The sequence below is a fragment of the Erinaceus europaeus genome, chromosome 2, assembly GCF_950295315.1.
Source record: "Erinaceus europaeus chromosome 2, mEriEur2.1, whole genome shotgun sequence".
Classification (NCBI taxonomy): domain Eukaryota; kingdom Metazoa; phylum Chordata; class Mammalia; order Eulipotyphla; family Erinaceidae; genus Erinaceus; species Erinaceus europaeus.
The window spans coordinates 179,056,892-179,069,714 of record NC_080163.1 but is presented as its reverse complement, the minus strand read 5'-3'; the positions used below and the strand labels follow the sequence as shown (position 1 = coordinate 179,069,714).

The following is a 12,823-nucleotide window of genomic DNA, read 5'->3' as shown; positions in this document are numbered from 1 at the left end:
ATGTGAGATTGAGGCTGAGCAGGAGGGGACCTGTCCTGGGGAAGGTGGACAGTGATTCCACATCACCGTTGGTGCCCACAAAGACCAGGCAAGCCTTCCTTGCCTGTTTCCAAACCAAAGCAAGAGGGTGCAGAAGAAAATAAGCCAAATGAAATACAGAACATGTAGTTTGCAAGCATATGCTATTCATGGTGAGAGTTAGCCTTGACAACATACTGAGTATTCAAGATGCAAGTGTGGGGCCTGACCCTAGCCTAGGGAAGGGATGTACCACTCAGTGAGGCAGGCTGAGAGGTCCTCTTTCCCTATTTAGAAAAGTCAATGTCCAAATGGTGGGGGAAATGTTAATTAATGAAAGTTTTCTGCATTTACCCTGTCAGGAGTCTGTTGTGGGCTACTTCCTGGAGAGGGGATGAACAATGGGCAAGGGTATGCAGTTGAGAGGCACAGAGCTCAGAAGATTGGGTGGGCTCCCTTATGCTAACTGCCCCATCACCCTCCCTGGTGAAAAAGGACACCATAGAACAAGCTTCCTCCAAGGCAGGCAGCCTGCTTTCAGTACTGATAGAAGGATGGGGAAATTAATAGGAGTAATATGAGCTCATTTCAATAATAATGAGCTTATGAACATGCCAGGTTTTGATCTTTTCTTATGCATGGGTTCCTGGCAAGAACTATGGTCCTATGTAGGTAATTGAAAGAACTGAAAATAGACTTAAAAAAAAAAAAAACAACCAAACAACAATAAAAAAGAAACCACCTCAATCACAAACTTAACAACAACAAAAAATTAAAGGCTTTAACATTGCTCCCCAGAAGAAAAGGCAAACAACTTGGCCTGACATAAAAACCTTTTCTCCTTTGGTTAAATATTGTTTTTAGCAGCTTCAAAGTAATGAATTGAATGTAGCTAAAAATAGATATGGGGGGGGGGTCTGGTTAATGGGCCTGTGAATCATTCCACATAAGGAACTGTCAATATCTTTTTGAACTGTCAGAAATCCATTTAGTGATTTTTGACAATTCAAAAAATATTTCTGACTGCTTGATCCAGTTCTTAGTGAATTAGGGAAGGAGAGTGAAAAGAGATATATCAACTTAAATTATGAACTGAGTTCAGCTATTGAATCCTGCTGTATGCTATAAGGAAAGACAAGATTCTGCAGTTATAAAAGACTCCCTTCCATGCTCCTTACTCCCTCCTTTCTTTACTCTCTCAACAGGTGAAGTAAAGTCACAAAACCCATTCCTAGATTAAAGATAGAGGATCATACCATGATTATTTATCTCTAGCAAGGAAAACTGGCACTGGGAATAATACACTGAGGCTTTATTTAGAGAAAGCCCTTCAAAAAAGACTCTCTGCTAAGAAAAGGAGTTTGATCCTTTGTGCTCAGTCTCAACATTCATTCAATCGAACTGTAGGCTCCAAATATATTATTACTTCTATTAAGTTCTGGAATGATTTGGGGGGGTGCAACCATATTCTTTAAGTAGGCTTACAATTGTCACTGTGCTAACAGGATCAGGCAGGCATAAATCCAACACACACAGGGTCACAACACTGCTAATCAGGGACTCCACAATGTACATTTCTTGTTAGAACAATAGACAGACAGGTTAAGAGACAGACGAACAGAGGTAACACTAGAAGGCCAAAGTCACAGTTACTGCCATTTGGTATGTCTAAAGATGAATCACAAACATCCTAAAACCATCTCTCTATTCAGAGAGAAAGAGATGGGGGGGAGAAGGGAGGGGGGAGAGTACCACTTCCTTTCTACATTGTGGTTAGTGTGATATGATTTTTGTATCCTCTAAGTCAATATAGAGAAAAGTTTAGAAGAGCAGATTTGGCTTAGCAAACAGGAAGGACTTATCTTTAGGCATCTTACACGTAAGTTGAAAAGACTGAAAAGTTTGAAAGTTACCATGTCTCTTATTTGTATTTGATCTTGTTTTTACAAAGTTTTTTTTTTCCTTTCTTCCCCCTTTCAAGTTATGGATTAAAAACAGGAGCAGTTCACAATGTGAATCAGCACCCCCCCCACACACACACACACACAAATTTCCATGCCTTCATACAGGCATTTCAGATGGTTATAATGCAAACAGGAGCACAAACATATGAGTTCTAGAACTTCTCAGTGAAGTTGACTTTTCGTGATTGTCGACATTGCATATACAGCACTGTTGGGTCTTTTTTAATGTTTCGTTCAACACTGGATCATGGGTAAGTCTACCTCATTAAAAAAATTAAAAAGCACAATTCAGCACTGGTGTTTTGGAGAAATGAACTAAAGGAAGAGGATTCTAAAACTTACCACACAAGTCTGGCCTCTTGATACATCCAGAATTGGCTGTGCTACTTGCAAGTCCATTAAAGGCTGCTAAGCCATCAGAACTGTAGGCCCTGAGGACCGACAGCATGTTCATTGGCTTCTCCAGGCCCTGAGGCCCCCGCTCTGGCTTGGGCAGCCCCACTGCAGGGTCCTGGGGTGCAAGAAGGCCTGGGCCGTGCCACTGCTTCTCCGACACCTGGGATAAAGGTGACACGAGTCCCTGGATGGGCTGAGGAGGGCCCGTGGGCAACAGGCTGTCGCCTCCATCACCGTCCTTGCTGAGGGCAGACTGCTGTTTGCTCACAGGCTCTGGCTCTGTCTCGATATCTTCTTCATCATTGTTCTCTCCCTTGGAGGAGTCCATGTCCTCTGAGGAAGCAATGTCGGAGAGGTCATCAGTAGTGTTCTTGTTTGTGGTTTCCGGAATGAGGATTGGGGCATCATCTTCTGAGTGGGACTTCCCATCAGGCTCCTTGTTGGGGCAGGAACTGGAGGCTCCAGAACCAACTAGGCCTGGATAGACCCCAAACTGCTTGTAGAAGTCTGAGGGGAAGTTGCAAAAGGCAGGGTCCACATGGCCAGGCCAAGGGCCACTCCTCTGCTCCCCTAGAGTCTCTTTGACTTGTCCTTGAGCCATCTTCTCAGCAGCGGAGTCTAAGGGTGCCATCATGTTGGGCAGCCCCAACTCTTTGTTTGACTGTGCTGAGGGCAGCAGAGTCAGCTTGCTGGCCTCCCGGGGGGCTTGTTCTTTACAGTTAGCTGTCCCCCCAATGGCATTATCTTTGCGTCTGGCTTTGCCCAGGTGGTTGGCCTGCAGATGAAGGGCCATGAGCTCCATGGATGAAGTGGTGAAAGCACAGAACAGGCAGCCATGCCAGGCAATGCTGTCTTGCATAGTCACAGAGGATCCTGGGAGGGAAGGGGCATCTGGCCGCACTGACAAGTCAAGAGGCTCATACTGAGACTTCTCAGACTTCCTGGGGGCCAACTTAACGCTTGCTTTCTCTTCACCACCATCTGCCCCATGGACTTTTGTGGAAGGAAGGTCAGACAGGGCCTTGTCCTTCACGTCCTTCTCCTTCTTCAGGGAACTTAGGACAAATCTATCCATGAAAGCTTGCAAGGATCCTTGGAAATTCACTCCATTACTCACAATATTCTGATAGGCCCTTCCAATTTCAGAGAAGTGGAGGCTCTTGGAAGGAAGGTCAGCACCCTTGAGAGTCTCAGAAGGAGTCTCTGAGGGCAGACCAGTGGCCTGTCCAGAGTGATCGCCAGATGAGAGCACTCCCGATGTCCACTGCTGAGAGGAGGGGCCACCTCTGAAGTCGATCCCTGGGAGACCCTTAAAAGCCCCCCTGAGGATGTCAGGCCTGATAAACAAGGCAGCTTTGCTGGACATCTCCTCCCTGTGGTCTTGGGGCTGTCCTGACAGGGGACCCGCTCCATTCTGTCGCTCCCGGTGGTGTCGTTCTAAGTGGTATTTTAGAGATGCGGACTGGGTGCCAGCGTAATCACAGTGCGGGCATTTGTAGGGTTTCTCACCTGCAAGATGTTGGTATAAGGAGAAAAGAAAAGTGTTTATCTCATTTTGGTGTGCTGAGCAAGGCTAGAAGGATCAACATTTGTTCTTGGAAACAAAGCCGCTCCAACTAATAATTAGTGAGAGAACAACTGTTTTTTAATAGAAGAATAATTCGTACTCTTAGGCTTTTTTAATGATTTTGTACCATTTGGGACTATTCAGGAATGACATACTATCTACACACAATTAGCTATCTTTTTCTTTATCTAACATGTGAAAACGGCTGTAGATTTAAAAGCTATGATTATGAAAATTAAGCATAATAATTTCAGCCACAGTGATCATTAAAAGTAGAAGTTTAAAAAGACAAAGTATGTAACAAATGGGTGGTTGCAATATTTTGTGTATACAATAGCTCTAAAATTTGTTTAAATTATACACATGGAAACCATTTTTAAACCTAAAAATTTTATGGCACTGTTACGCAAGACTGAAATGAATGATTTAAGTCTTGCTCTGCAGTAAATCATGGATATAATTAGCAAATGGCATACTGCACAAGTAATTTATCATTATTTGGAGGGCACCATTCCAGACGGGCTCAGATATCTGCAGACCTACTGCATTGTTTCTAAATAAAGAACTATAAATACTGATTCTATAAAATATTAATACCATTACAGTGCATTGTGATTGCAGCATGTAAAAAGACATATAGTTAAGATAAAAAGCAGTCAATAAAACTAAAAAGAAAATGAGTAATAAAAAAGGCACAAAATATATTTAGTTTCTGTATTTGAAATTAACATTATCTACTGGTCTTTGTAGTGCCTTAAATTTGTACTAATGGCAAACCTAATGCTCCGGTAGTAAAATGTGTAATTTACCTATAATAAGCGCTTTCTAGAGAATCAAAATAGCTTTAAAGAGTGTTTGAAAACATATAAGATCATTTTCATGAATTAAATATTTATTTAAATCCAATATCCAACTTCTATTGTTCTTTTCACTGCAAAAAAAAAAAAAAAAAGACACCATCAAATGTGACTCAGGCCTGCCTGCATAATAGCAGAGATGAAGAGAGAAGGGTCAACATGTGTGGATTTAAACAGATTCCAAGAATCTGCTAGTAACCCAAGCTCTTCCCTAGATTTAGAATCTACAGGCTCTCTGGAAGGAGTGAGACTCTGACAGTCCCCCTGAGCATATTCACAATAGCACCCTGTCAATATCCGCAATTACTTCACTGAGAAAACTCAAGCATTTCCCCCACCCCTTCTATTCTACTGTAAAGCAGACTGATCTACAAAGCAACAGCACATCTTTGGTGAATGGTACATGCTGAAGACATTTTTGCTGTGTCTGGTCTCAGCTGGTGCCAAGACTTCCATTTCCCAAGCATAGGGCATGGCGGGGTAAGATAACCTGATGAGGGACAGAAGGATGCATGGACTTTGTGTGCAAGAGGACTGTCAGTCTGGGTTCTGAAGAGAGGCCTCAGCAGTAGTAACTTGTGTGCACGAACCTTGGAGAAACTATATCTGCCTCTTCCAAATGGTGGCTAAGTGCCTCTCATCCACACCCCGGGCAAACTGGAGGTCTTCCCTGGGCACGAGAGAGATGACTTGCCCATGTGGAGAGGAGGTCCAGCTGGAAACCTAGTATTCTGAATCTAAAAACCACAGCTGTCTCTGGACAAATTGGTGCCATGAATCTAGAGAATGGCTCTAATCCCTTCAAGGTAACTTTTTCCCACCTCTTGGATTCAATCCCTGTTTTAGAGTCAGATCAAAGTCAGCCACTGCCATTTGGACATCAGTGGAGCAAGTGTTGACCTGCAGGCCCAGTAACTATGGAGCAGATATGACCCTTGATACTGGGGGCTGGGGGGGGGGGTGATGGGGCTTGTGGCAGGAGAGCAAACTAGGAGAAAACTCAGGATACTGGCCCACAGGCCAAGTCAGTGTGATCCTGAGGTGGGGGGGGGCTTTAAGAGTGGGAGATGGGAGATGGGAAAGGGAGGTTGGCAAGTATCAGGTGAGTCTCAGGTTGCATTTCAGAAGTGCACCTGGAAATGATTAAGTGAATCTGGCAATGAGTCTGTGGGCCTGGTATTCTAGCAGAGTCACAGAAGGAGCATGTGGACTTTGGCCTCCAGGCCCAGGGAAGAGATGGGGAATAGGAAGAGGCTGCTGCTTTTGGTATACTCCACAGGGATGCGTGTGTGTGTGTGTGTGTGTGTGTGTGTGTGTGTGTGTGTGTGTGTGTGTGTGTGTGTGGTGTGGTGTGTGTGTGTGTGTGTGTATGTGTGGTATGTGTGGTGTGTGTGTGTGTGTGTGTGTGTGTGTGTGTGTGTGTGTGTGTGTCTATGGGACATATATTTAATATGCACACCGGAGCCATATTTCTCAAATTTATGTAGTGGTTACACAGTCACCAGAGGGAATTGAAGATACCCATTCTGGGGTCTAATGCACAACAGTTCTGCTTCCCTAGGTCTGGGTTCAGGCCTGTCTTGGGAATTGCTAACAAGTGTCCCTGAAAATTTCTGTGTAGATAGTGTGGACATCACACTATAAAAAACGAAGGCAGAATTGCCTGAGGAGTATTTAAAAAAAATGCTGTTACTTCCCAACCTCCACCTCCACCAATTCTGAGTTAATTGGGGACATACTAGACTTTGGAACCTTTCAAAACTCCCCAGCCCTACATGGTCCCCTTTGGAGGCAGGTGTGAGGAGAACCACAGTGTAGACATTTCCTGGGAAGGGCACTTTGAAGCTGAGGCTGAGGGATGGCTTACAAGGAAGGCCATCTGGACCACTGGACCTAAGAGGTGTTTGGAGACTCTGGACTTGGGACCAGACACCTAGTGTAAGATGTCTGGCACAAGGTTCTCTTCTTGGGACTTTTGCTTACCAAGCAAAGTGGGAAGCTGGAACCCATGTTTTCTAAGGCCTTGTTTCTTATTGAAAATGCATGTGATGGGAACTAAGCAAAGGACCAAAGAGAAGAGGCCCTGGTCTTATGGATTTTAGAAAATACATAGCATGTACTCATTAAAAAAAAGAGGCATTCTTATGTGCACACTCACAGCTGCTCTCATGCACACAACATACATACGTGACACCACTCACTCAATTGCACACACTCATACACCCAACACACATTACATATTCTACATTCATAGGCAATCCCCTCCCACTTATAGCATTTCCTCACACACCACACTGTGCTTACATATGTCACTCTCACATACACGCTACCACTCACACCACACACACTCACACACACACTGCAATCACGCATGCGTGCCACACACTACACAGGAGAGGCTTCCTCCCTTCCACCTACCGCTTTCTGAAAGTTCAAAAGAAGGAGACAGCTCACTAGGTAAGATGCCTGCCTCACCAGGCATGAGATCTGGGCTTGTGCCCCAGACTCACGAGGTACTATGGAAATAAGGGAAACTCCAGTGACGTGATATCTCTCCCAATCTCCCTTTCTCTGTCTATTTGAATGAAAACCTGGCCCAGCAATAGTGAAAGTGTACATGCCTGAGGTCCCGGCATGCTTGCTTACATATTCTGTCTCTTGGCCTCTTTCTCTGTGTATCTCTTTCTTTCCCCTCTCACTTTCCTACACCTATCTCTCTCTCTCTCTCTCTCTCTCTCTCTCTCTCTCTCTCATGTTCATGTTTCTGGCCTCCACTTGGCTAAGAAGAAGGAGACAAGGCTGAGAAACAAGATGGGGTCATTCTTAGTATTCAAGACACTGGAAGCTGGTGAGTGGGGGCTGCTCAGTCACTTTTCTTTTTTTTTCTTTTTTTTTATATTTTATTTAATTTATTTATTCCCTTTTGTTGCCCTTGTTGTTTTATTGTTGTTGTCGTCGTTGTTGGATAGGACAGAGAGAAACGGAGAGAGGAGGGGAAGACAGAGAGGGGGAGAGAAAGATAGACACCTGCAGACCTGCTTCACCACCTGTGAAGCGACTCCCCTGTAGGTGGGGAGCCGGGGTTCGAACCGGGATCCTTATGCTGGTCCTTGTGCTTTGCGCCACCTGCGCTTAACCCGCTGCGCTACAGCCCGACTCCCCCCTCAGTCACTTTTCAAGGCTTCCTTTGACTGCACATAGGCTATGGGAAGACTCCATCCTCTTTCTCTCCAGACTCTTCCATAGAATGTGCTGGACACACCATGGGAGAGTCCCTCTGCTGTCTCATTCTCTATGTGTTTCTACCTCCTTAAAGTGACCAAGCCCTGTCACCGCAATTCACCAGATAAATGTTACATCATTTCCAAGGATAACCCTAAACTCTCTGGATATATATTTATAAAATAAAAGCAACAATGGCCAGGTGGTGGTGCACCTGGTGACAGTACAATCACCATGTGCAAGGACCCAGGTTCAAGCTGCACCCCACCTGTAGAGGGGGAGCTTCACAAGCAGTAAACCAGTGTTGCAGGTTTCTCTCTCTCTCCGTCTCTCTCTCTCCTTCATGAATTTGTTGAGCAGGCACCAACCCCCTCCTGGTAGCAATAAAAATTTAAACAAATTAAATAGAAACAAAGCAACACAAATATTCTATAATTCATAAATTATCATTTCTTCATCATTCCCAAATAATATGTAATAGCTAACACTACCTCCCACCTTGAAGTCTTTCTCATGCTCAGCTCAATGAAGGGGTTGGGGGAGACAAGGACATGCTTTGAGACCATACCGGACCTCCTGTGTACTCAACACCCACCCCCACCCCCCATCTGCTGGGTGCATTTCTAGCTAAGTCAATCTAGGGACTGACTTATGGAGGTGGGAAAGCCCATCAGAGGAGTCCCAGGCAACCAAGGGGTCTCTTTTTCTACTAGAAATATCTCAGCTGCTTCCCAAGCACCCTGCTCCCTAAGGGCCCGTCTCAAGAGTTCTCAGGAGGCAAAAGTCTCACAACACTGACCTGGATCAGGAGGGAGAAGCCTGTCAGCAAGCTGAGCAGACTCTGAGGTACAGTCAAGTTCTGCCCTTCTGCTGGTCCCATAGAGAAATGCTGAGTCCACCTGCATGAGGAGCTGCTCACATCCAGTGTTACCACAGCTGGTCACACTTCAACCTCATTGCAATGGGTTGACTCTCACCAAGTCCCTGCTTCTCCCAAGAGAAGGAGGAGGTGACTGTCTAGCCTAGCCCTCTTCCACCGGGATCAGTGCTGCTCAAAGATTTGAAAGGAGCACTTGTACTGCCTTATGGCACAAATAGATCTGAACAGCGGCTCTGCCTAGCTGAACAATCAGCCATGTCTACTCAGGGCTGGGTGGAAGTGCACCCTGCTAAATATACACATTGCCATGAACAAGTGGCCTGGGATCAAACTCCCAGACCCCATCTGCATTAGGGAAGTTTCATATTTCAGGAGTCTTTCTTTCTCTCTTCTGTTCTTTTTTTTTTTTATTTTTAATTAATTATTTATTTATTTGCCTCCAGGGCTACTGTTGGGGCTCAGTGCCTGCACCACGAATCCACTGCTCCTGGGAGCCATCTTTCCCATTTTGTTGCCCTTGTTGTGCTTGTTGCAGTTGTTATTGTTGTCATAGCTGTCAATGTTGTTGAATAGGACAGAGAGAAATGGAGAGAGGAGAGGAAGACAGAGAGGGGGAGAAAAAGATAGACACCTGTAGACCACTTGGGAAGCGACTTCCTATAGGTGGGAAGCCGGGCTCGAACCAGGATCCTCACGCCGGCCCTTGTGCCTTGCGCCACGTGCACTAAACCCGATGCTCTACCACCCGACTCTCTCTCTCTTCTTTTCTATATCCCACTTCTCTCAATTTCTCTCTGTCCTAGCAAAGGCAAGAAAAAGAAAAGGAAGGGAAGGAAAGGAAAGGAAGCAGGGAGGGAGAGAAGGAGGGAGGAAAGGAAGGAAGGAAGAAAAGAAGGAAAGAAGGGAGGAAGGGGAAGAAGGAGGGGAAAAATGGCTGCTGGGAACAGTGGGTTTATAGTTTAAGCACAGAATCCCAGCATAACTCTGGTGTGTGTGTGTGTGTGTGTGTGTGTGTGTGTGTGTGTGTGTGTGTGTGCGTGTGCATGTTTGGGATGTCATTAAGATAGAAAAATCAAGGATGATTGAGGGAGGGGGAAGGACTATAGATAAATAAAATGGGCCTTAGTTCATCTAAAAATAGTGGAACTAGAAATATATATACAAATCTACTCAGACTTCAGCAAACTGAACTTCACAGGGGGGATTGTAAGCCTTCTGATCACGTCCATGATCCTTGAGGCTTGATGGCAGGCTTCCTGAGACGTCACATGCTCAGGTGCCTTCAGAGCCAGGTAGAGCACAGGACTGAGTGAAACAGCAGCGTCAGAGCCAATGCCTCTCCTCAACCCCAAATAGCTGTGGTCATTGGGGCTTTTGACTTCCCAAGGAAAGCCGCAGTTCAGATTTCTATATGCTGGCTTTTAAATACCGACATCTATTCTAGAATTCCTCAAAAACCAAGAGACTCTTGGTTCCACCTCAGTTGTAGATGCTGGGGGATCTAAATGGGGACAGCCAGTGAGGAGTTCATGTCTGGAAAAAGGGTACATGTTCTGACACACTCAGCAATCAAAAGAAGCAGGTAGGACACAGCTGCTTCCCAGTGGGGAAGCATTTCACAATATATTAAAGGAAGAAGATGGAAGATGTGAGCCCAAACCACACATTTCTAAAATGGGAAATTTTGGTAGAATAGGCACAATATAATAAATGATAAAAATGGCTACCAGGAGCTCCGCTTCCCCAGAGACCCACCCTACTAGGGAAAGAGAGAGGCAGACTGGGAGTATGGACCGACCAGTCAACGTCCATGTTCAGCGGGGAAGCAATTACAGAAGCCAGACCTTCCACCTTCTGCAACCCACAAAGACCCTGGGTCCATGCTCCCAGAGGGATAGATAGTGGGAAAGCTATCAGGGGATATGGAGATTGGGTGGTGGGAATTGTGTGGAGTTGCACCCCTCCTACCCTATGGTTTTGTTAATTTATCCTTTCTTAAATTAAAAAAAAAAAAAAAAAGTTACCAGGAACAGTGGAGTCCTGCGCATACCGAGTCTCAGCCATAATCCCACTGGTGATAAACACATAAATAAATAAATAAATAAATAAATACCCTTCAGTTCATTTCCAATGGACTAACAGAATCACTGAAACTATCTTGTGTTCAAACCCACCAACATATGGCATAAGATCTTGATCTTTGGGATATCACTGATAGCTTCTTCAAAACGGTTGTATCGTTTTTCAGAAATATATGAGCAAGTGATTTAATTAGTTTACTGGGCTTGTTCTTCCAGTCATGTCTTTCCTCATCAGTACCTCCACTTTACACATAATGTACTAAAGCAGCCCTCATTGTTCCAGGCAGTTATTCTGGAGATATTGAGAACATGTTCTGACAGTACCTCTCAAAAAAAATTACAGGTGCATTCATATTATTCTCCTCAGAAATCCCCTTACCAAGCTTTTAAGAAACACTTCATGCTTGTAATGTTATTTTTTTTCTAAATTTCCAAAAGTGTTTTTCACTTTTACATTGAATAAATGGCTGTTTTCCTATATCTGCGTCCTCTCTTTGATATTTATTTAGTCTCTCTTCATGCCTTTACTTAGCTAATACCAGGAGAGATAAATATGGTGGTGCCTTTGCAGTGAAGTTTCAGTACATTAATATAAATTGTACACTAATTCCCCCAAAGCATATATATGTTGTAAACCTGAAGACTTTTCACACAGCTGCTTATTGCTAAACAGTGCCTTGTCCAGAAGGGGACAATCTGTGTCTCTAATTGCTGTCACTGAAGCCGAGATTCATTATGTGACTTTCCCATTAAAATGTGAGCATTAATTTGTATAATGAAATATCACCCACTGCAGTGTTCATTAGCCATGCCCTACTGTATATGGCACATTGTTAGCTACCTAGAAACTGTAGTTAATTTCACTAATGGATATTTCCCTACTTAGTGTTTGGTAGGAAATTTATACTGTAACATTACCTCTTAAACTTTTAAGGAAATTTAAATTCAATCAATTATTTTCAACAAAAGTTTGGGATGTCATTAAGGCAGGAAGACCAAGGGTAGGGGTGGGGGTGGGGTGGGAGTGGGGACTACAGAGAAATAAACTAGATTTTTAGTTAGTCTGAGAAATAAAGAAACTAGAGAATTTTAATTCAAAACAAGGGGGAGAAAAAAAGAATAAACTCCTCCCGTAAGTCAAGAAGACCTTTTTATTTATTTATTTTTCACTAGTACACTAATACTCAGGTGTCTGTACCCCACTAAGGGGCTCTTTGTGTTGAAAAGGAAACAGGAACAGCACTCATTCCATTCACAAATCCAATTCATTTTATCAAGGAATTCACTGTGCTTTTTATAAATGATCAGACAACCTAGTTCCTTTCCCAAGAAGAAGAACTTGAAAAGCATCAAAGGTACAGCAGAGACACCTGGATTAAGATAACTAAACTTCCCTGTCTTCCTAAGATCTGGGAAGCTTTGGGGAAGATGGGTGAAAAGTAGTTTCTAGAATAGCAGGAAGCATCCATCACTTCCCTGATGCTGGACAGTAATTCCACCTCCCTTTCTATGCCAAAGGTCAGAGTCCTTCCACCTGTCACTGTAACCATGTCCCTGCTTCTCTACTTTGCTAACCTCACTGTGCTGATAGGGAAACTGAGGCACAGGGGGTTGAGGAGGCCAGTCTGAGTCAGGGGGTAAAGGAGGAGCCAGGGTGCATAGTACTTCCCTTGGAAATCGCCGGGAGGTTGAATCAACACACCTTGTGGGTACAAGTCACTTCCTTTCCTCCTGCTGGTTATGGTGTGGACATACACTGTCAAAGAAATGGTGCATTAATTGCCTAAAATGAGCCAACAGGTCACCCAGCAAAGTAAAGAGAGCAATGCAATGCAGTG

The 12,823-nt window shown here is 44.2% G+C and overlaps 1 protein-coding gene across 10 annotated transcripts in view; it reads right to left on the bottom strand.

Moving 5' to 3' along the window:
* Positions 1-12,823, bottom strand: part of ZNF536 (zinc finger protein 536) — a 594,001-nt gene that overhangs the window by 196,781 nt on the left and 384,397 nt on the right. For 8 of the 10 annotated variants that reach the window (XM_060185644.1, XM_060185645.1, XM_060185646.1 and 5 more), the window contains 2 exons: positions 12,688-12,741; positions 2,325-3,887 (listed from right to left, as the gene is read on the bottom strand). In XM_060185644.1, coding sequence (XP_060041627.1) covers positions 2,325-3,887; positions 12,688-12,741 — 1,617 coding nt within the window. The remainder of the gene's footprint in view (positions 1-2,324; positions 3,888-12,687; positions 12,742-12,823) is intronic. The other 2 variants (XM_060185650.1, XM_060185652.1) reach the window with 1 other exon arrangement.